The sequence below is a fragment of the Acipenser ruthenus genome, chromosome 14 (assembly GCF_902713425.1).
Source record: "Acipenser ruthenus chromosome 14, fAciRut3.2 maternal haplotype, whole genome shotgun sequence".
NCBI lineage: Eukaryota > Metazoa > Chordata > Actinopteri > Acipenseriformes > Acipenseridae > Acipenser > Acipenser ruthenus.
Window position 1 is genome coordinate 15549022 of NC_081202.1, and position 20945 is coordinate 15569966.

The window sequence follows — 20945 nt, forward strand, 5'->3', positions numbered from 1 at the left end:
GCCCGTCCCCTGGAGCATGACTACGCCGGGGGAAAGAGCCCAGCCTGTCAAGCCTGACCACGCACCCAGCAGAACTAAATACGAACCGCCTAGCACTTGGGTAAGGAAAACACCCCTACTCACATATTATAAATTTTTAGGGGCTGAGGGTAGCCCTTCCTCCCAACTCTAAGCGGTCAACTCCCGTTTCGGCTGCCCAGCACTTGACTGAGCAGCCCAAACAAAAGAAGCGACATGAGAGAATAACACACAGAGCTTTTATGCGCTTGCTGATGACGTGTTGGTTAGAGGCGAATCTGAGTGATTCCAGCTATTATATTTTAGGAGTGTTATATTTCGTTGCAAAATCTTTTTTTTATTTTTTATAAAGAAACCTAACACCTTAATTATTGTTTTAAATTTAAAATATTTTAACTTAATTACGTATGGAAATGTATTTATTCACGGAAGTAAATACTAAGGCTGAATTGCATGAGGATATTTTCCCATTTTCTTAAACCAAATTCACATGTATAATCAAATTTTCCTAAAACACCACCAAAATTAATGAAGCTGCATTAGAAGATAAACAAAACTTGTATTGTCCTCATTTATTTAATTCACACACAAAATAAATGCATTAGTTTATAGGATTGTATACATATTTCATGTACAGCCTATAAAAGCTTCATTTCTCAGTACATCCATACAAAGGCAATCATGACCAGTAGTCGTGTGCAAAGTTATACAGTGGAGCAAAAACTTTATTTCATAGAGTGTATAAAATATGTTATTGAAACTGTGGAAGATGGCTGAAAGGATTCCACAGCAATTCTGTAACGCACAACTGTATGGAATACACTTGTAAGCAGATGTAATGCCCTGTGAAGAGGCTGAAAGGAGAGACACTGGAAAGTCATATTGGAATTATTTATTTATTATTTTTTTATATATAAAATAGACCTGCGTTAAGTTAAATAAGGATGATTGTTGCAAACGTTTTGACACTTTTTTTTTTTCCAAAAATGTCAAATCATTTTATATAATTTTTGGTTATGAATAGTTTAGTTTCATAAAAGTTGTCAATACATTTTGGGATTTTTCATATTTGTTCCAGTTAGTGTGATCCCACAAGTCTTTAGTCTACAGCAGTGTTTCTCATGGTCCTGGATGCCCACAGTGTCTGCTAGTTTTCATTCCAACTGAGCTCTCAATTACTTAACTAGACCCTTTAATTGAACTGATAATTTGCTTAGACCTTTTTAATTGTTTTCAACTCTTAACAGTTGCAGATTTCAAGTTAGCTGAACATTTTATATGTAACTTGAACTCTGCAACTGTTCAACAGCTGAAAACAATTAAAAAGGTCAAGCAAGTTATCAGCTAAATTAAGGGTGTAATTCAGTGGTGCGCGAAATGGGGGTCACAGAGAGTCCGTAAGGTATAGAACATTTTAAATACATACATAAATGGCAGCTAATTTGTCCAAGTTCTTACCTTTTGAAATGAGCAGTTGACGATAACTCTAATACTTGTAGAATTGGAGAAATTATGTTTGAAATGGTGGGTGTGTCAGTGAAACTGCAGTGAACAGATACGAAATTATGGCTTCCATTTATGGGGTGACAAGTGAAAAAAAAATGTTAAAGGACTATGCACACTGGACGCGAGCAAGCAAATAAAAAATAATTCAAACTATTGATTTAAATGGAGTAATGCACAACACAAGCGAAGCGAGAGGCGCGAAATGAAGCTAGCGTCGCAATGGACCAATAAGAAATAAGGTCAAAGGTAGTGGCTGTCAGACTGTCACTGTCTCACTCATGCAGAGATTACCACAGAAATAAAAAAAAAATGGACATCAATGAGAATTTATTTATTAAAGTCAAAAAATATAATGTTGTTTATGATGCCAGTGGTTATAAAGACAATAAAAAGGATGCCACATGGCAAGAAATAGCAGAACAATTGAAAAATGATGGTATGTCTATCTCCTGTTTTATTTTTTTGTTTCACCTTAATTTTAGTCAAAGTGACGGGGAGCACCACACACTGGTTTCATATTTCTGTAAAACGACGCTTCTTTGTTTTAATAATGTTGACCAATAATAATAATCACATTCGCTCCTTAACAAGCCGGTGGTATTCCCCAAACTGTTTCTTTTTTTTTTTTAGTGTGTGGTGTACCCGTACTCTCTTTCTTTCTTTGTGTTTTATTTAATTTATTTCGTCTTTACTTTTCATGACTAGTTACAATTGTAGAGGGCAACAGCAGTTACATTGGGTTCATTGCAATTGAGACAAATTAATATGCAGCTGGGGACTATATTGAGCTGCTTAGTTTGTTGCAATTGGTATTAACTTGCATATTAGTTTAGTACCCTCCTCTGCACTAACGACGAGATCATCCCCAGTTAGTATGCTCCTTTCAGTTCGTTGCAATTACCCACTTTGTCTGTAGTGCAATCATGTGTTGTGGAGATGCTATGCATCAAATACATTTTCTTTATATATAGCTCAATACATGTAATTTTAACAGGTAAAAATAATGCTTTTCCAGTAAATTTCTGGGGAATGCATGTGGTTTATAGTACAGTGCAGCGTATAGGCGGATATGTGAAAAAGTAGGATTTGCGAACATCTATAGAAAAAGCATTTACACATCCATAAATAGGTTAGTGAACAAAAAAAAAACACCAAAAGGCTGATTGCTATAACACTTTCTTTCTGTTTCCATCGCGGAAGCTGCATTTGCTGCCAATGCCATTACCCTCGTAGCTTTCTTTTAATATTTATTTATTTAACGAGGCGGTTAATTGATCAGGGCAGTTATGTGACGGTCGGATATGCTGTATCTTTTTGGTCACTGTGACAGGATTGAAAGGAGTCCCTGTTGTAATTCGCCCTCCCGACCACCGGCAGTGCTGTGTAGGGTTGACCGTGATTGGGTCAGGAGGCTGAACTCTGACCATACAGGAAGTTCCGGGTCAGGCGGCCATCTTGGCCCAAGGTGGGACCATGCGGCCGTCAGGTCCCATCATTGCAATCAGCTGTGCTGTTCTCATCGATTGGCTGACGTGAGGCAGCGTGCTGATTGCAGGGGTGGGACTTGGCAGTATTTAAGCAGTATGGTTTTGCCATTCGGCCCCCTGTCCTGAACTGAAAACACGTGCTGTGCTTTGTTGTTGTTTTGTTTTATCAAACTGCTGTAATTCGCAGAAGCTTGAAACTTAAGGGACTTTGGTGGATTGCCGCAGTGGAAGAAACCCAGGACAAGCCAGTATCCGTGGAAGGGGGCCAGGAGGCGGTGAGAGGAAACCCACTGCAGGAGCACAGAGAAACCCAGTGCTTCCTTTATTGTTGTGTGTAACGGGACGTTTTTGTTTATTCTTTTTATTTGAAACCTGAGTTTACCATCGCTGGTATTCCAGGTGGTTTTCTTGTTTATTTTCTGGAATACTGGACTGTTCTATTTTTGTTTGTTAAAATAAAATCCTGCCTGTACCATTGAAGGTACAGGGCTCCAAGGACTAAACGACACTTCCGGCTCCTGTGTGCTGTCATTTCTGGTCCTTCCCTAAAGCTCCACCCACTACCCTCCCACAAGGTGGTGTCAGAAGTGGGATGAGCATGGACCGGCACACCCTGCAAGCCGTCTTGGAGGATCAGGAGAGACACCGGGACGGTGTAGAGCGGCGTCGGGAAGAACGGGATGCTCAGAGGGATGCTGAGCGTTCAGCCCATCTGACCGCGATGACTGACAAGATGGCGGCCATGTGTCTGGCCATTCAGAACCTGGTAGTGGCCCAGGCCCAGGCCCAAGCCCAGGTCCCGGCCGCAGCAGCTGGACCAGCACAGCCGACGCCCAAAATCCGGCTGCAAAAGATGACCTCAGAAGATGACCCGGAGGCCTTCCTGACCACGTTTGAGCGGGTGGCTACAGTGTCAGGGTGGCCAGCCAGATGTTGGGCGGCACAACTCGCCCCTTGTCTGACTGGTGAGGCGCAGGCAGCATACCGGGCCCTGAGTAATGTGGCAGCGGAGGATTATCCCCAGGTGAAGGCAGCTATCCTCCAACGCCTCAATATCACTCCGGAAACGCATTGCCGGCGTTTCCGGACCTACAAGCGTCCAGAGGGAACCCGGCCCCGCATTGCGGCCCAGCAACTCTGGGACCATCTGACCCGCTGGCTGCGTCCCACTGAACGGACCACCCAACAAATCATGGAGTCTGTGGGGGTCGACCAGTTCCTGGAGGTGTTGGAACCGGAGACTCGAGCCTGGGTCGCTCGCCACAGTCTCGAGACGATGGACAAGGCCGTCGAACTGGCGGAGGCTTTCGAGGATTCACTGCTTCGGGTGGACCCCAGTCCAGCCCCAGCAGTCCCAGTGAAGCATCGCCCTTTACCAGCGCACCCAAGGACTGCAGCGAGGCCTTCAGTTTTCCCCGTCCCTTTGAGCGCCTCGACTCCAAGGTGGAGACCGAGGTTAGCTCCCAGCTGGGCCAGAGAGAATCCCTGGACCCCCCCCCCCAGTGGTGGACCAAGGGACAAGCAGCCGTCTCCCACAGCGTTGCCTTCCCCTACCTGCTTCCGGTGCCATGAGGTGGGACACATCGCGAGATTCTGTCCTGCCGCAATGGAGTGTGACGTGGCCTTGCGATGTCCGGACGCAGAGGGTGGTGAGTACAGGGGAAGGGGTCGGGAGGGGCCTTGCATTATTAATGTAGTTGTTGGTAATATGAGTACCCACGCATTAGTGGACTCAGGGTGTAGTCACACTATAATTCGGTCTGCTCTCTTGGAGGGTACGCCCTGGCGGCCACAGGGGTCTGTGACCATCTCGTGTATTCATGGAGAAACCAAGGCGTATCCTACCACTAAAGTTAGAATGACTGTGGAAAGTCGGACGTGCCATGTAGTCGTGGCCGTTGCTAAAAAGGTGCCATACCCAGTAATTTTGGGTCGAGATTGGCCTTACTATACACAAGTTAAGGTCAATGCGGCTCGGCCACCTATTGTAGAAAAGGTGGTCGCAATGGGGGATCCAATTGGCCAGATCTTCCCCTTGCAGGCCGGCATATTTACTTCCAGGTTCCGGCCCCATAAAACTAAAAGAGAGCGGAGGGCCGAGAAACTTGAGGGGGCATTAATGAGGCAAGGCTGGGGATTGGTGGGAGAGTCTGCTTTGCCTGTCAAACGAACACAGAAGGGGGTGGGTGTCCAGTGTGACCAGCAGGAGCGGGTTACTGAGATCCCTAGAGCAGAAGCTACTGTGGCCCCGCTCGGCATACCGCAATTCTGGGACCGGGGTGTGGACCTAGAGTGGGAGCAAAGTAACGACCCCACTCTGGTGCACATCCGGGGGCGGGTTCGGTCTGTCGAGGGGAAGGAAGTTGAAGGCTGCGGGCCGCTCACATTTCCTCACTTCATCGTGATGGGGCATTTGCTGTATAGGGTATCCCAAGCCCCGGGCACAGGACAGCCTGTAACCCAATTATTGGTTCCGGGGTCTTTCCGCCGGGAGGTCATGCGGTTGGCACATGATATTCCCTTTTCTGGCCACCTGGGGCGGGAAAAGACCTTGGAACGAATACTGGCCCGGTTTTATTGGATGGGACTCCATGTGGATGTGAGGAAATATGTAGCGGAGTGTCCCGATTGCCAGAGAGTAGCGCCGGGGCGGGTTCGCCCGGCCCCGCTGGTCCCACTGCCCCTGGTTTGTACTCCCTTCGATCGCATAGCCATGGACATAGTGGGCCCAGTGCATCCCGCCGACTCTGGATATACGCACATTCTAGTAGTGGTGGATTATGCTACGCGATATCCAGAGGCGGTGCCACTGCGCTCCACTAGTGCCGTCGCCATTGCTAAAGAACTAGTTGAGATCATTGCTAGAGTAGGGGTGCCCAAAGAGATTCTGACGGATCAGGGAACCAACTTCATGTCCGATACCCTCAAAGAAGTATACAAAATTTTGAAAATCCGTCCCATCAGGACCTCTGTGTACCATCCGCAGACAGATGGCCTGGTGGAAAGGTTTAATCAGACCCTGAAGCAAATGCTGAGGCGATTTGTGAACCAGGAACAAAAACATTGGGCAAAACTCCTCCCCTTCCTGATGTTTGCAGTGAGAGAGGTGCCACAGAGTTCAACAGGGTTCTCCCCGTTTGAGCTGCTATATGGGAGACAACCCCGAGGCATTCTCGATCTCGTGCGAGAAGGGTGGGAGGACCAAACCTCTACTTCTAAAAATGTAGTCAAATACGTACTACTGCTAAGAGATCGCTTAGAATTAGTCGGTCGTTTGGCTCAAGAGAACCTGCGCAATGCTCAGCATCAGCAGCAGCAGCAGTACAATCAAAAAGCACGAATTCGGACTTTTCGACCTGGAGATAAGGTACTGCTGCTCCTTCCCACAGCCGAATCTAAGTTGTTTGCCAAGTGGCAGGGGCCTTATGAGGTGGTTCGGGCTATAGGGAGAGTGAATTATGAAATCAGGCAGCCCGACCATCGAAAACCACTCCAAATTTATCATGTAAATTTGTTAAAACCCTGGAGAGACAGAGAAGCCCTGTTTGTTGCTAATGATAGCCCCGAGGAGGATTTCGGTCCTGAGGCAGGGCCATCTGGTCAAACAGCTAAAATTTCGATGGGGGAACAGTTACTTCCCCGTCAGAAACAGGAGCTGGGTCAATTAATTGAGGAATTCAGTGATGTTTTTTCTGAGTTGCCCGGTAGAACTGACATTATTGAACATGCCATTATTACTCCGCCAGGTGTTCGGGTGCGTCAGAGGCCTTACCGGATCCCGGAAAGTCGGCGGGGTGTAATGCGCCGGGAAGTGGCCAGTATGCTCGAGCTGGGAGTAGTGCAGCCTTCCCAGAGCGAGTGGTGTAGTCCTGTGGTAATGGTACCTAAGAAGGATGGCTCCACTCGTTTCTGTGTGGACTTTAGAAAGGTGAACGCTATCTCTAAGTTCGATGCGTACCCCATGCCTCGAGTGGATGAGCTCCTCGACAGACTGGGTAAGGCGAGGTTCTTGTCCACTCTGGACCTGACAAAGGGATATTGGCAGATCCCGTTAACACCCAGTTCCAAGGAGAAAACCGCATTTGCTACCCCGGATGGCTTGTTTCATTTCAAGACCATGCCCTTCGGTTTGCATGGGGCCCCAGCTACCTTCCAGAGACTGATGGACAAGGTGTTACGTCCCCATCATCAGTATGCGGCAGCATATATTGATGACGTTGTTATTTTTAGCTCTACCTGGAAGGAGCACCTTGATAGATTGGCGGCTGTCCTGCAGTCTTTGAGGGAGGCGGGGCTAACAGTCAACCTAGGCAAATGCGCGTTTGGCAAACAAGAGACCCAATATCTTGGCTTTAGCATGGGTAATGGTCGGGTGAAACCAGTGGCTTCCAAGGTCCAGGCCTTGGTGGACACTCCGGTCCCACGAACCAAGGCTCAAGTGAGGTCACTTTTGGGGCTGGCAGGCTATTATCGCCGTTTTATCCCCGAGTTTTCCACCATTGTTAGCCCCTTGATTGACCTCACTAAGAAGAGCGCCCCAAACACTGTAAAATGGTCAGATGAGTGTCAGGAAGCGTTTGACACGATAAAGCGGATACTTTGCCAAGCCCCTGCACTAGTTTCACCAGATTTCGACAGGGAATTCATCCTCCAGACAGACGCCTCGGATGTCGGTCTGGGGGCCGTCTTGTCCCAGGAGATCGATGGGGTAGAACACCCCGTGCTATACATTAGCAGGAAAATGGCTCAAAGGGAGCGCAACTACTCAGTTATTGAGAAGGAGTGCCTGGCCATTAAATGGGCCACAAACTCTCTTCGATATTATCTCCTGGGGCGGTCCTTCACTCTTGTCACAGATCACGCTCCTCTTAAGTGGCTAAACACGATGAGGGACACGAACGCCCGGATTACTCGGTGGAGTCTGGCGCTGCAACCCTTTAACTTCACTGTTAAACATCGTTCGGGTAAGGAGCATCAAAATGCTGATTTTTTTTCAAGGGAGGGGGGTCATTTAGGGGAGTTAGGGTTGGCCGAGTGTGCCTACGGCTCCACTCTGAGGGGGGGGATGTGTGACAGGATTGAAAGGAGTCCCTGTTGTAATTCGCCCTCCCGACCACCGGCAGTGCTGTGTAGGGTTGACCGTGATTGGGTCAGGAGGCTGAACTCTGACCATACAGGAAGTTCCGGGTCAGGCGGCCATCTTGGCCCAAGGTGGGACCATGCGGCCGTCAGGTCCCATCATTGCAATCAGCTGTGCTGTTCTCATCGATTGGCTGACGTGAGGCAGCGTGCTGATTGCAGGGGTGGGACTTGGCAGTATTTAAGCAGTATGGTTTTGCCATTCGGCCCCCTGTCCTGAACTGAAAACACGTGCTGTGCTTTGTTGTTGTTTTGTTTTATCAAACTGCTGTAATTCGCAGAAGCTTGAAACTTAAGGGACTTTGGTGGATTGCCGCATTGGAAGAAACCCAGGACAAGCCAGTATCCGTGGAAGGGGGCCAGGAGGCGGTGAGAGGAAACCCACTGCAGGAGCACAGAGAAACCCAGTGCTTCCTTTATTGTTGTGTGTAACGGGACGTTTTTGTTTATTCTTTTTATTTGAAACCTGAGTTTACCATCGCTGGTATTCCAGGTGGTTTTCTTGTTTATTTTCTGGAATACTGGACTGTTCTATTTTTGTTTGTTAAAATAAAATCCTGCCTGTACCATTGAAGGTACAGGGCTCCAAGGACTAAACGACACTTCCGGCTCCTGTGTGCTGTCATTTCTGGTCCTTCCCTAAAGCTCCACCCACTACCCTCCCACAGTCACCAACAGGTCTGAAACAGATTCTATATGTACACAGACATTTACATATAATGCCTGGGATTCACCTTCTGTATACAGGTCTTAATGAAAGTGACCATGAACTATGGTTTTGCCTCTGTGATACTCCATTACACACAGATCAAAATCCAAATTTGCAAATTCTATGGGTTCTTGTAGTACACAAATTATATTAAAATAACATTACTTGGACATACTGCCTCTGCTAATGCAGGTCTTATGTTACAAGAAGTTGCATTATAACCAGAAGGATTAGATTATAAAGATGCATGCCTTCTAATGAAAAGTTTACACAAGAACAGAGTCTGATATTACAGGAAGAGCAGGGCTTTGGTCACAGACAGGAGCTTTTAGTAACTAATTACATTTTACATCTGCATTGGTGTTGGTATATTACCCAAGCTCACGAGAGCAAAAGAAACATGATTATTGAGTTATGAAGATAATTTCAGGGATTGGGTTTTGCTCATATTAAATTTATATTTATTTTTTTCTAGGTAAGTTTAAACGTACCAAATATATTGTTAATGGTGCTAGACTGCTAATCTGATCTAAAAATACTTTTGTGTTTGTTTCATATATTTTTTTATTTTATTATATAAGGTCTAGTTTTGTACTGAAATAATTTAACACATCAGACAGTTCTTGAATGTACTTATTGTAGTTTGGTGATGGTGCTTACTCATTTTTAAACATTTGGGTACTATCAGTTGTTACATTTTACTGTATAGGTAAATATTTAAAATACATTTCTTAATGTGATCTCGAAGCTTTGTGATTACCCTGACCAATGAAAAAACAAAAACAAGGCATTTCTATCAATCTATCATGGATCAGTACAGTACATTTGCTCTAGTGTTAGTTCCAGTAAATATAATAAACAGCTTTTATATATTTTCCTGGGTTGTACAGTTAAAAAAAAAAGTTTTGTCAAGTTCAAGTCCAGTCCATGTCTTGCATATGCCGGTCCTTGAATTAGTTTGTTTTAATCTGCCTGGTCTTGGACTCGAATCAACAAGATTTAAAATCTGGAATACCAGAACTGAAATTTCCAAAATGATGGCAAATGCAAAAAAAGATCAACTTAATCAAAGGTCTCCTTAAACATATGAATACTGTAATTAAAACGCATCTTTATTTTGCCTATCCCAAGAGAATTGTTGTACATTATGATCCTTAGTAGGCAGGCCTTCTACTTTGGGATTAGACATGACACCCCTCTTAGAAAACACTCAGCAGCGAGACAGTGGTAGCTGATTCCCTAATCAGTTAATATTCGTGTCTCTGCATTAGTAAATCACTAGAGAGGCGGTCAGTGCATCTGCCCTCTTGTTTTCCCAGCAGAGCATTTGGCAAGATGAAACAATCAAAGCAGGATGCCAGTACATCATCACAACCTCATTACATCGCGAGATGTATACACAAATGCTGCTGCTACTGCATTAAATAGCACAGATTTACATTCATTGCACCACCATTACAGCACATTTTGCTCCAAACATACAATTAACCATTTTTTGTTCCTGACAGTCTTACAATCGCATGAAACTGACAGTCTTTTATTATCAACATAATAAACGTTTGGTACAATGGGGGGATCAGCAAGACAGAATTGACTGAGTTTGAGAAGTAACATTCACTTCCGTTGGTTATTCTTATAAAAGGTTTTTGTTTTTGTTCACACCCCTGTCCACCACCTCATTCAACTTCTGTCCCATTTCCAGAACTGTGCTTCTCCAAGAGCTGGTTCAGGGCCTTCCTCCAGCTGACACCTGCTAGGTTTCATCTCTACCCAGCACAGAGCAAAATGGAAAGGGGAGGTTTTGTTATTTTCATATTTGAGACAGAATACAATAACTGCCCCCTTATTCAAAGAAGGAGACAGTCATATTGCATTTTGTTGTTGCTGTTGCCATTTCATAGATATTTCCCAGTCAGAACCGGTATTGCTTATTTGCATTGTCTCCTGGGAGATGCAAGTCTGAAGCTGCTGTATTAAGAATTCAGCAGCAGTCCCTACCTGTCTGACTGCCCATGGATTAGTAGCTTGCGTTGGCTTTACCAGTGCATTACCATTATCTTCTGTACGCAGAAATATGACCCCTAAGCCATTGCAACCAAGACCCCGATTTATAGATATTTTGATCACGTATTTAAGTGCTCTCTTGAGGCTTTGAGTACAGAGGGATGGCACACTAAGGCACACTGTCTTAGCATTCTGAGCCCTTGCACTGACCATGTTCTGGTGAATTTTCTTTTAATCCCACCTTGATCAGAGTTTCTTAGTGCTGTTTTAACTTCATCCGATATTGCTTGTGTAATGTATGGCATGTGTTGCATGTATGTATTGCATGTATTGCTATCTCACAGTATTTTGCCTCAAGCATATCCTTTGATTTAAAATATTTTGTTCTGCTACCAGCCCAGATACAAAGTGTAATACATCCCAGCTAAGCTTTTATTGTCATTGATTTGTGAAAAGAAGCTTTTAGTTTTTATTTAATTTGCACTTAAATGTATTCCTGAGTATTTGTCAGTTTATCGTGTTCAGGAGTCTGTGACTGATGTGTTCATATTTAATCTGGACTACCAAGGGTATTGAGTCTATCCATGCTCACATTAAATACCAATTTGTGATAAAGCAGTGATACAGTAAATATTATTATTATTTTAATATATACCTTTTCAATGTGTATTTTTATTAGTCTTTGGGTTTTTTTGTGCTTTTGCTCTATTGACATTCTCTGACAAATTGTAACTAGATGAAACTCCCAAATCACATGGTTTAGGACTACCTAAAATAAAGATGGGCTGTGGTAATTTATCATAGAAAGTCTGGTCATGCTACTGTATTTGAAAACTGCATTTAAGAAAGCTTTTAAAATGTGATAAGAGGTAGGGGGTGGAATGTATTTTTATAAGGATGGTATAGCTCTAGTAAAAAAAGAAAAATAGATAAATGAAGATTTCCTTTTGGAAAATGGTTATTAATAAAGCAGCTGGGTTACTGTTACTTTTTACTGTACTGTTTTGTTATATTGATTTTGTTTTGGATTTCCTTTCTGACTGATCCATTGAGCATTGCTTGCTCCTATTATGGCTACGTTGACCTTGTATCACACAAGGGATGGCTTGTCAGTCTACCACCTTATGTCAGTGTGGGTTAGCTTTCTTCTACATCTGCAGATCTGTACAGGGCTGTGCTTTGCTAAAAGGGTACACTTCTTTGTGGTGTTTTCTTCTAATGGGGGGTCTCATGGTTTTTATGTATTTATTATTATAGGTAGAAAACCTCTGGCGTATGAATAAAGTGGTTGCTCCCCCCCCCCCCCAAATATAACACATTTTTTCATTGATACAAATAAATACCATTTGCATCAGATATGAAGCTGAAGATGCAGTTTTACTAATGAAAATGTCTGAATAGTGCATTGTAGATCTAAATTTTGGGACGTTTAACAATCCCGAAACCAGTTGTATAATAGTTATTCACCTTGAGAGGCCATGTTAATAAGTGTTATTCTAATGCACATGTGGTTTCCACTGGGCCAGGCTTTGTCAAAGCACATCGCATTCTTTAAATAGATTTTTTTAATGGTCCGAATCCTTCTTTCACAGGTTAAAGGTCCAAACATGTATTGTTGTCGGCTTGTGACTACCCATCCATTAATTGACATATTACCACAATAGAAACATAAGAGGTACAGTACACTTCAATAAATAAATAAATGTCACCATATAATAGCACAGATTTATGAAGTACCAAACAATACTAAGCTCATCTTAACCTATATTTCATTGCCTCAACACAAATGTACAGTTTATTGCATCAACACAATTAAGTCTGTATCTTCACTCCATTCCAGACCAATGTAACTAAAAATCATTTTGATGTGACAGCAGTGGAATTAGATGAGACATTTGCTCCCAATATTAAGACACATCGTCCCCACTCTTGGCAGTCGTGGCTCTTAAGTGCTCCAGGATACAGTGAAAGAATGAAATATCGTAATATATTTGATGTTTCTATCCAGTGTTAGCTGTACATCTTTAGGATTAGGACATCAAACAACTCCCCTTTTTTACATTCGTTACATTTGAATGTCTACCCATTTAAAGAATGATTTTTGTAATCAAGACAATTACGTAACGTGTATAATATTATAACCCACAGAAGAAACAATGAGGAGGTTGTGATTCCAGTCAGATTTATGATTTCAGCATTAACTTTTTAAATATAATTTCAATTGGCTTAATCACTGATACATGAAAAGTTGCTTCTCCTGAAGAAACATCATATAAAAACCACAGTTTTTGCCATCTGTTTGCTTAAAACATAGGTGTAGTAATAGTAAAACAGAATCTCGAATCACATTTAATGCAGCCCTTCCCTAGCTATCTGTGCATCCTGAAGAAAAAAAAAATGCATATTGAAACATTTTATCTGCATATACCAGAGGAACTGGATCCAGGTTTCCTCATTTTAAGCATTTTTCCTTCTCAGCCTGAAACCATCATTTGTATTTTCCTGAAGTTTCCCTAAAATATCTTATGAGTTTACTGAGAGAGATTCTTGCAGCAGTATAAGCCCACTGAGTGATGCAGACTCACTTTGACTTGAAAATCTGTGTAATTTAGGTGTTCATGTGATTCAAAAGGGATGTGATGCCTTGACAGAGCTGTGTTTGAGCAAGTTGCTTGGTTAATTTCATGTAAGCATATTGGTAAAAATCTGTGCAACATCAGATATTATGTGACAGCTTGTCCTTATAATACCACTTTAAACAGGATAGTTAGTGTTGTAAATGGGGACACTGTTTCCTCAGAAATGCTATTGGAATAAAAGGGAACTAAAATGACCACAGGCAAAATACCTTTTCAAAGCCGTAACAGCAATATCAAGGCAAGTTACTTACCTTAACCATACTGTCTTAATGATACTTGTACTCCATTGGCACCACATTGGTTAAATCAAATGGCAGATTTGGTATAGCCACTGAGCTCTAAAATAAACCGTCAAGCTCAAACAATCAAAGTCACCAGTTCCATTCTTAAAATACAGATAATGGTAAAGGCAAGCCTTTTGTGTGTAAGCAAGGCTTATATTGTTTGGAGAGGTTTAGAAGTTGAAATCTGAAAACTGGTTATTCATTTAACATTCATAAATCATGACACATGCCACCTTTGAAACACACACGTAAGCAGTCTGTATTTTTCAATTAAATGGCATTTAATTATTCATACAATAATTTTCAAAATATAACGCAATATAATTGGTAATACTCAAGTACAACTCTATACCAATGTATTGAAAGTTATATTTTAGAAAGATATATATATATATATTACAGTATTACTGTAGTGTATAGCCTATATATGTAGATTTGTTACTGTAAAAAATCATATTTTGTAGGATACACTAATGCTAAATATATATTGTAAAACAAATCTTATCAACACATTTTTATATTTTTAAATGCACCTAAGTAAAGTTCAAATTTTCCACAGTCACTTCAACTAAAATGATTTGTGCGTAGTCTGATTGTTTTCAATTCCCTGTGCTACCTGCTATCTATTAGTTTATGAACGGTTCATTTATGGTAGTGGGCAGAACAAATTGTATTCAAGGTCATAATGTGAGCAAGTCATTAATGTAGTATTACCTAATCACTGTGAGATTACAGGCACTAATAGCAGGGAAATTAGACTTGTCTACCATCACTGTTTTTATAATAGCTTTTGTTAGTGTAGTTAGTTGTGTCAGCTTGAAATGAAGAATTGTGCCAGGCTGCAGGGATTTTCAACTATAAATAAAGGCAGGTGTTGAAAAGCACAGCCAAAGGCATGAAGGAACACACTGGGCTGAAGTAGTGAGCGTTCAGGGCTTCCCATAGAATTATTTATTGGCTGTTTATGTGAACATTAGTGAAATCCAAGATAAGCTTTCGCAGAGCGGCTCATTATTGCTGTCAAAACTTTTTTATATGTTCTTTTTGTTTTCCCTTCTTTAGTGCTAGCATGTTGTTGAAACCATTCATTCATAGTTAATTATTTTTATGAATCCTTTTTGACCAGCTATAGTTGGTTGTATTCTCTATAGAATTACTTTTAATGTATAATAATTGTATTACTTAAAGTGTAATTGTTGAAAAATTGTGGATCACTTTCTCAGGTTAAGGTTAGACAAGGCTTTACAATCAAAGTTGCAACTACTTTGCACAAGCAACGTTATTACACACACACATATATATATATATATATATATATATATATATATATATATATATATATATATATATACACACACACACACACACACCCCTCGTTATGTCGCGGATTCGGATATATCTCGGTCCTGGAGTTGGCTCCCCATTTTTACTAACTGTGTTTGCCTTAGCTGCAATTTACATAGGCACTTTGAATTATTGTTTGTTTTATTACTGCACATCACAAACAACAATATATAAAACAATTAAAAACAAAGCATGAATATCGTATTGTTGTGAGTTTGTGCATTTCAGAAAGGAGAGGAAGTCTCATGAAATTAGTTGGAGACTGAAGCTGATGAGAAGCAATTACCCTCCGCTGTACGAATTAAAACGATGTGCTGCTTTTTATACGAAAAATGAGAAAAAGCAGGTTTGCATAGAGGATTTATACTGGACCCTGAAACTCCCGATAAAACGAGGGAGTGGTTGTACAGTATTTGTTAGCCTATTTGTTTTTCTATGGGTCTCTCGATATATAGCGGATTTGTATTGGACCCCGACACCCGCGATATATCGGGGTGTGTGTGTGTGTGTGTGTGTGTATATATATATTGTGAGATAGTGTAGTCCTGGGGAAAGAGGACTACATCTCCCAGAAGGGCACAGCCTTAATTTGTTAATTGTTCAATTTCATTTGTTAATTGTTCTGGCAGTTGGCCTTGTTATTGTAAATTGAGGCCAGCTGCCAGGTATAAAAAGAAAGCAGCCAGTATGCTCAGGGCTGCTGTGTGAAGAGCCTTCCGAGTGAGAGCAGGTGTACAAAAAGAAAAGGTAGTGTGAAACCTTTTGTGGAGTGTGCTGTGTAACATTGTGTTTTGTTTTGTTTTGTTTGGCAACAGGTAAACAGCTTAGCTGTCCTGTTTTTAGTAGGTTCCTGGGTTGTGTTTAGTTATTGCTCGATTAGAGCTAGGTGTTTATTTTGTTTTGTTTATTTTGTTTTTGTGTTTATTATTAAAAATAGCGCGAACGCGCATTAAAAAAACCTCCATTTCTGTGTCCTGGATCAATTTTTAAAGGGACAAAGAACCTGAGTGGGTGCAAATCTGTTACAATATATATTACACTGAGCATCAAAAGAAACTTAGCACGTACATTTGGATAAAATTCATTAGATGTGATAGAAAAATGACAAACTCTTTTTTTTAGAACAGGTGCAGTGACTTTTTATTGTGCTGATTAACAATTGACACCAGGTATATGCTGCAAAATGATCTGTCGATCTTGGGCAGGTATTGTGACTCTTGGTCTCCCAGTTCATGGCCTGCCCTTGACAGAGTGTGTCTGGTTATACCGTCTCGCCAGGTTTGAAATCGCTGGCTGTGAAGCACCCAAGACGGCGAGCCACAGTACGCTGCCCTAGTTCAGCCCCCAACATGCCGATTGCACAAAGGCGCTGCTCTCTTGACAGACGTGGCATATTGTTTTTTTTCTGTGATTTTCTTTATTGCTTTTATTTAAGCTTGCAATTCAACAACTGAAATCACTCCATATCCAGTGTCCAATCAACTGTGTCACTAATTAGGTGATTAAGTGCATATGCTTCAGCCATAGTCAAGAGTGTCATGGTCAAGGATGAATGATTGTTGTTTGTTGGTTAGAATAGAAATGAGGGACAGAGGAAAACTATTGATACTTTGTGAAAGAAGATTATCTTACCCTGCAGTCAATATAATTTTGAAAAAAATAAAATAAAATCTTGTTTCTCAATTTTTTAAAATAACAACTCCTCCATTAAGATTAACATCGTCAGTAGTGGATTAGGGGGGGTAGTAAAATGGGGCATTGCAGGGTGGCCATTTCTATAGGTGACAAAGCAGAGGGAACACTATTTCCTGGTCCCATAGCAGAAGATTAGAATTATCAATTTTTTTTTTTTTTTTTGGAGATATATTGTTATTGGTAAGTTAAATACATTTATTTTGGCTTGTCAGAAATCACCAAAGATTTGTATTTGCTGCCTTAGGGACAAAAAATGAATAAGAAGATCTCAATGACTGATAGATACATTCTTCTTTTAATTTCAGGAGGTACGAGTCCCATCCTGTGTGTGCTGACCTCCAGGGTGAGATCCTGCGCTGTTACCAAGCGAGCAACGGGCAGACTCTCAGCTGCTCTACACTGGCTAGACAGTACCTGCAGTGCGTTAACAATGCTAAACAGGTGAGAAACTTTCAGCAATGGGGAGGGGGATGGGAGGGGAGGGGGAGGGGGAGGGGATGCCTACAGTACTTAAAAGGAAAAACGAGAAAACCTGCATTCCAGTAGAAAATGTATGGAGGTACAGTATGAACAAGTGAACGTCTTTCTATGGGAATGGTTTAAACAGGCTTGTGCTAATAGCAGGTAAAGATTTTGTTGAGGCATTGTTGTGTTGTAAAGATTGCTGAAGCATTATTTTGTTTCTTAACCTGTGTATGTTCAGTAATACCAGCATGTTTAACCAGATTTATCCTATTCAACCTTTTTTTTTATCCGAAATCTACTGCAGGATTATTGAGAAGTCATTGTTTGTTCAAATACCTAAATAAGTACAATGAGATTTAAAATAAGCATTTTTCCCCAAGAATGCCTGAACCATTGTGAGCAAAAGTGTGTTTTACCATTACCAGTATTTGTCAAAACTGTTCTGCTCTCATTTAAAATAAGTGCTAAAAACATTAAGGCATATCCAAATATAATCCCAACACCCAACCAACAAGGTACAACCAGGTCATTAAAAGGTTTTACATTCTTTCCCAATTTTAATATTTTAAATACAGTACCACGATCCATTTTTCATTTAAGTCTGCACTCAGTGTTTGTCTCAAAGCTGTCAGACTGACGTTGACTTTTGCTTCGCCTTTCCTTGTGTCCTTTCCAAAAACTCCAGTCCCAACAGGCTGACTGTAGTGGTAGTCTGAGTGCAACTTAATGATAGTGAGTGTTTGTCAGATATTATAGTTATATAATATTATAAAAGATAAAATTGGAACGATTCATATCTGAGGTACCTTTTAGCCAAAGGGTCAGCTCATTGCTGACTGACATCTGCTAAGCTGCTGCTGAGTTTTAAGTTTTTTTTTTTAATGATTTATTAGGATTTTTTTTACTCCTTATTTATTGTTTTATGTTGTTTGCTGTGGTGGTGTGAGCCTCTTGCCAGGTTGTGATTATAAATAAATAAACGCATCTGTATAAACAAAGGTTTTGATTGATTGATGATGTTGTTCTGGAAATCATTGTATGTATCGGCATCATTTTACAAGTTTTACACATACACACTGTACACATTACTGCTTAGCTCTCTTAAATACAGTTGTTTTTGATCATCTGGTCATGCCTTAATTGTTGATGAACAGGTACCATGTAATCAAGCTTCATACAGTGTTCAGTGCTGAACTTGAAAAAGGTTAAAGCTCCTAATCCTGTGTGCTGTTTCCCGTCTGTCTATTCTCTATTTCTTACACAGCCCTTATCCTGTGTTTTAATCCTTCCACACCAGCATGGCACATGATAGCAGTACTCATTTTTTACCTTTACCTAAGATTGAATCTTATATTTGCCACGAGACAAAGGCAGTGATTCTTGTGAAAATGGGCTTTGTATTGTGTCCTTTTACGTGTTTACTTAAGTAAATTAAATTGATTTCTGGATGTGTACAACATTTGGATTCATTGACTTGGATAAATTAAATAGAAACATAAGTAGTTAAATTGTTGTTGAAAACAACAACTGCAAACTAATTTTCATTTCCCTTTCTATAATGTTCCCATTAAACCGGATGGTTTTATAGGTATTTTATTCCCCCTATCAAATGCAGTAGCCTATATCAAATTAATATCGACATTGAAATGCACGTGTTTGGGATTTGTAACTGCAGTTAACAGAAACATTGAATTGCATTGTTTTTTTCTTTTTTGCTGTTTCAGAGCATGCTGAGGAAGGGAGGTTAACTTACGCATCAAGAAGCCCTCATCTTCTGCTTTGGCAACATTATTTATCCTGAGGAACAAAACATCAGTTCAATAACAGTCAGGACTGGGTAAAGACACTGCAGCAGCCAGAAATATTTAATCACATCTACATTCAATTCACATCCAAATTTGACTGTAACCAAAGTAACAGATTGTAACAGAGGAAAGCAACTGAATATGCCTAAACAGTGGTAGTTAAATAGTATTCTTGTTTTTGAAGTGCAAACAAACTCCATATATACGTTATTTAAACGGGAATCTGGCAGCAGCATATTCCCAACAGGAATTATTATAGTAGCGATAGCAATCTGATACTTGCATCCATAAAAAGAAAGGTATTCGTTTTGTCACCACTGCTGCATTAATAGTGTTTAAAGATCATTTTGTTTTTGCATGTGCGTTATGAAGAATTGGATACATTGATGTTGTAAAATGTGAGCGCCTCCAAGTCCAGTATGTCCAACAGGATTCCTACGACCATGTTGGAACATATTATACCTAAATATATTTTAACAAGAAGTTTTTGTCTGTCTTCTTTACAATGATACCTTCGCTTGGCATCTTTAGGGCTGCAGAGCTTAGTAATGCAATGGAAAGTGGAATACAGTTTACAAACTTCATTTTCCCATGTGGCTAATATTTGATGTACTTTTAATGATTCCTAAAATCCATATGCCAACTTATTTAATCACCAGTAGTGGTGATGAGAAATTATATCAATAAAGTCATTTTAAAGAGAAAATAGAAAAAAGGCAGTTACTGTAATACATCTGCAGATAAGCTTGGTTGAGCCTGGGGTCATTTTGATTTTCACAGTCAAACCCAAAACGAGGTTTGTCTAAGCTTCAATAACCTTTTATTTGAACGTTTTTTTTTAATCCAAGTTGTATGCCTCACTGGATGGATTTATGAAATGTGTTTGTGTGTGTGTGTGTGTGTGTGTGTTATGACTGTACCAAAAAACTCATCAAGTGCTCCACACATTTGGTCTGCGATTTCTATTTTCATTATTAAGACCTGTTGTAATACAGTTATGTCCACATTGACCACATGGTAGCCATAATGCAGATTTATATTTTTCAACTTTGGCCCTTCACACTAATGCACTCGTCCAGTTTAGGTAGTGGCACAATATGTGGATGTCTGAAAAAAGGGCAACTGCACTACTCCTTGACGTTATCACATTAAAAATGGTATCAACAAATGTATTCTTCAAACAAATGAGTTGCCAGGGGCACACTGGGTATTCAGAAACCTTACTTGCATTAGTGGCCTATTGAACAAGAGTGAAAGCACCACGCATACTTCATAAATAACTGAAAATAAATGTACAAGCAGCAGCCAAAACCAAAACACAATGTGGTGTCCATCCATAGTAATTTCTTCAGTTTAGTTAAACCTGTTTCCTAGACACGAAGTTTTGAAAAACATACAAGTCAGACTATAAATCGGCCTGCCAGAAAATCTATTACACACCCCAAAACAGATGCCTGAATAAGTACAGTTTGTCTGCTCTGTTTAAGTTTAACATTTGTAAATTGGAAAACCTCTGAGAAAATGGCTTTGGCTAGTTAAATGTGTTGTCCAGGAGATCACCTCCTCTTTATAGTCTATTTATTGGAAAAATGTATTGCACTTACGTACAGCCACTTGTGTACTGATTAAAGGACTAGGTTTCCCTAATTATTGTACAGCCTTAAACTGTGCATTTACCATATTGTTACTTTTTTTCCTGTGGTTAATTATTTCCAGCATGTTTGCTTTTAAATGGAAAGCTTCATCAAAACTATAGAACACCTAATGGTATTGTATATGCAGTAATACAAAAATGATTTTCTTTTAGTGTTACTATATTGAAAACTGGCTTGGAGGAGACTTTTCTTTAT

General features: G+C 40.8%; 2 protein-coding genes across 4 annotated transcripts in view; both read left to right on the top strand.

The window, feature by feature from the left end:
* Window positions 1–19578, top strand: part of LOC117419990 (MICOS complex subunit Mic19) — an 84723-nt gene extending 65145 nt beyond the window's left edge. For all 3 annotated transcript variants that reach the window (XM_034033458.3, XM_034033459.3, XM_058985936.1), the window contains 2 exons: window positions 17131–17266; window positions 19015–19578. In XM_034033458.3, coding sequence (XP_033889349.1) covers window positions 17131–17266; window positions 19015–19038 — 160 coding nt within the window. In that variant the 3' untranslated portion in view covers window positions 19039–19578. The remainder of the gene's footprint in view (window positions 1–17130; window positions 17267–19014) is intronic.
* On the top strand, window positions 1368–8810 carry LOC131697413 (zinc finger protein 444-like). Its single transcript, XM_058985935.1, has 2 exons — window positions 1368–4660; window positions 8432–8810. Exons 1-2 carry the CDS (start codon window positions 3604–3606, stop codon window positions 8437–8439), a joined length of 1065 nt encoding a protein of 354 aa, XP_058841918.1. The 5' UTR covers window positions 1368–3603; the 3' UTR covers window positions 8440–8810.
* Window positions 19579–20945: the final 1367 nt, after the last annotated feature.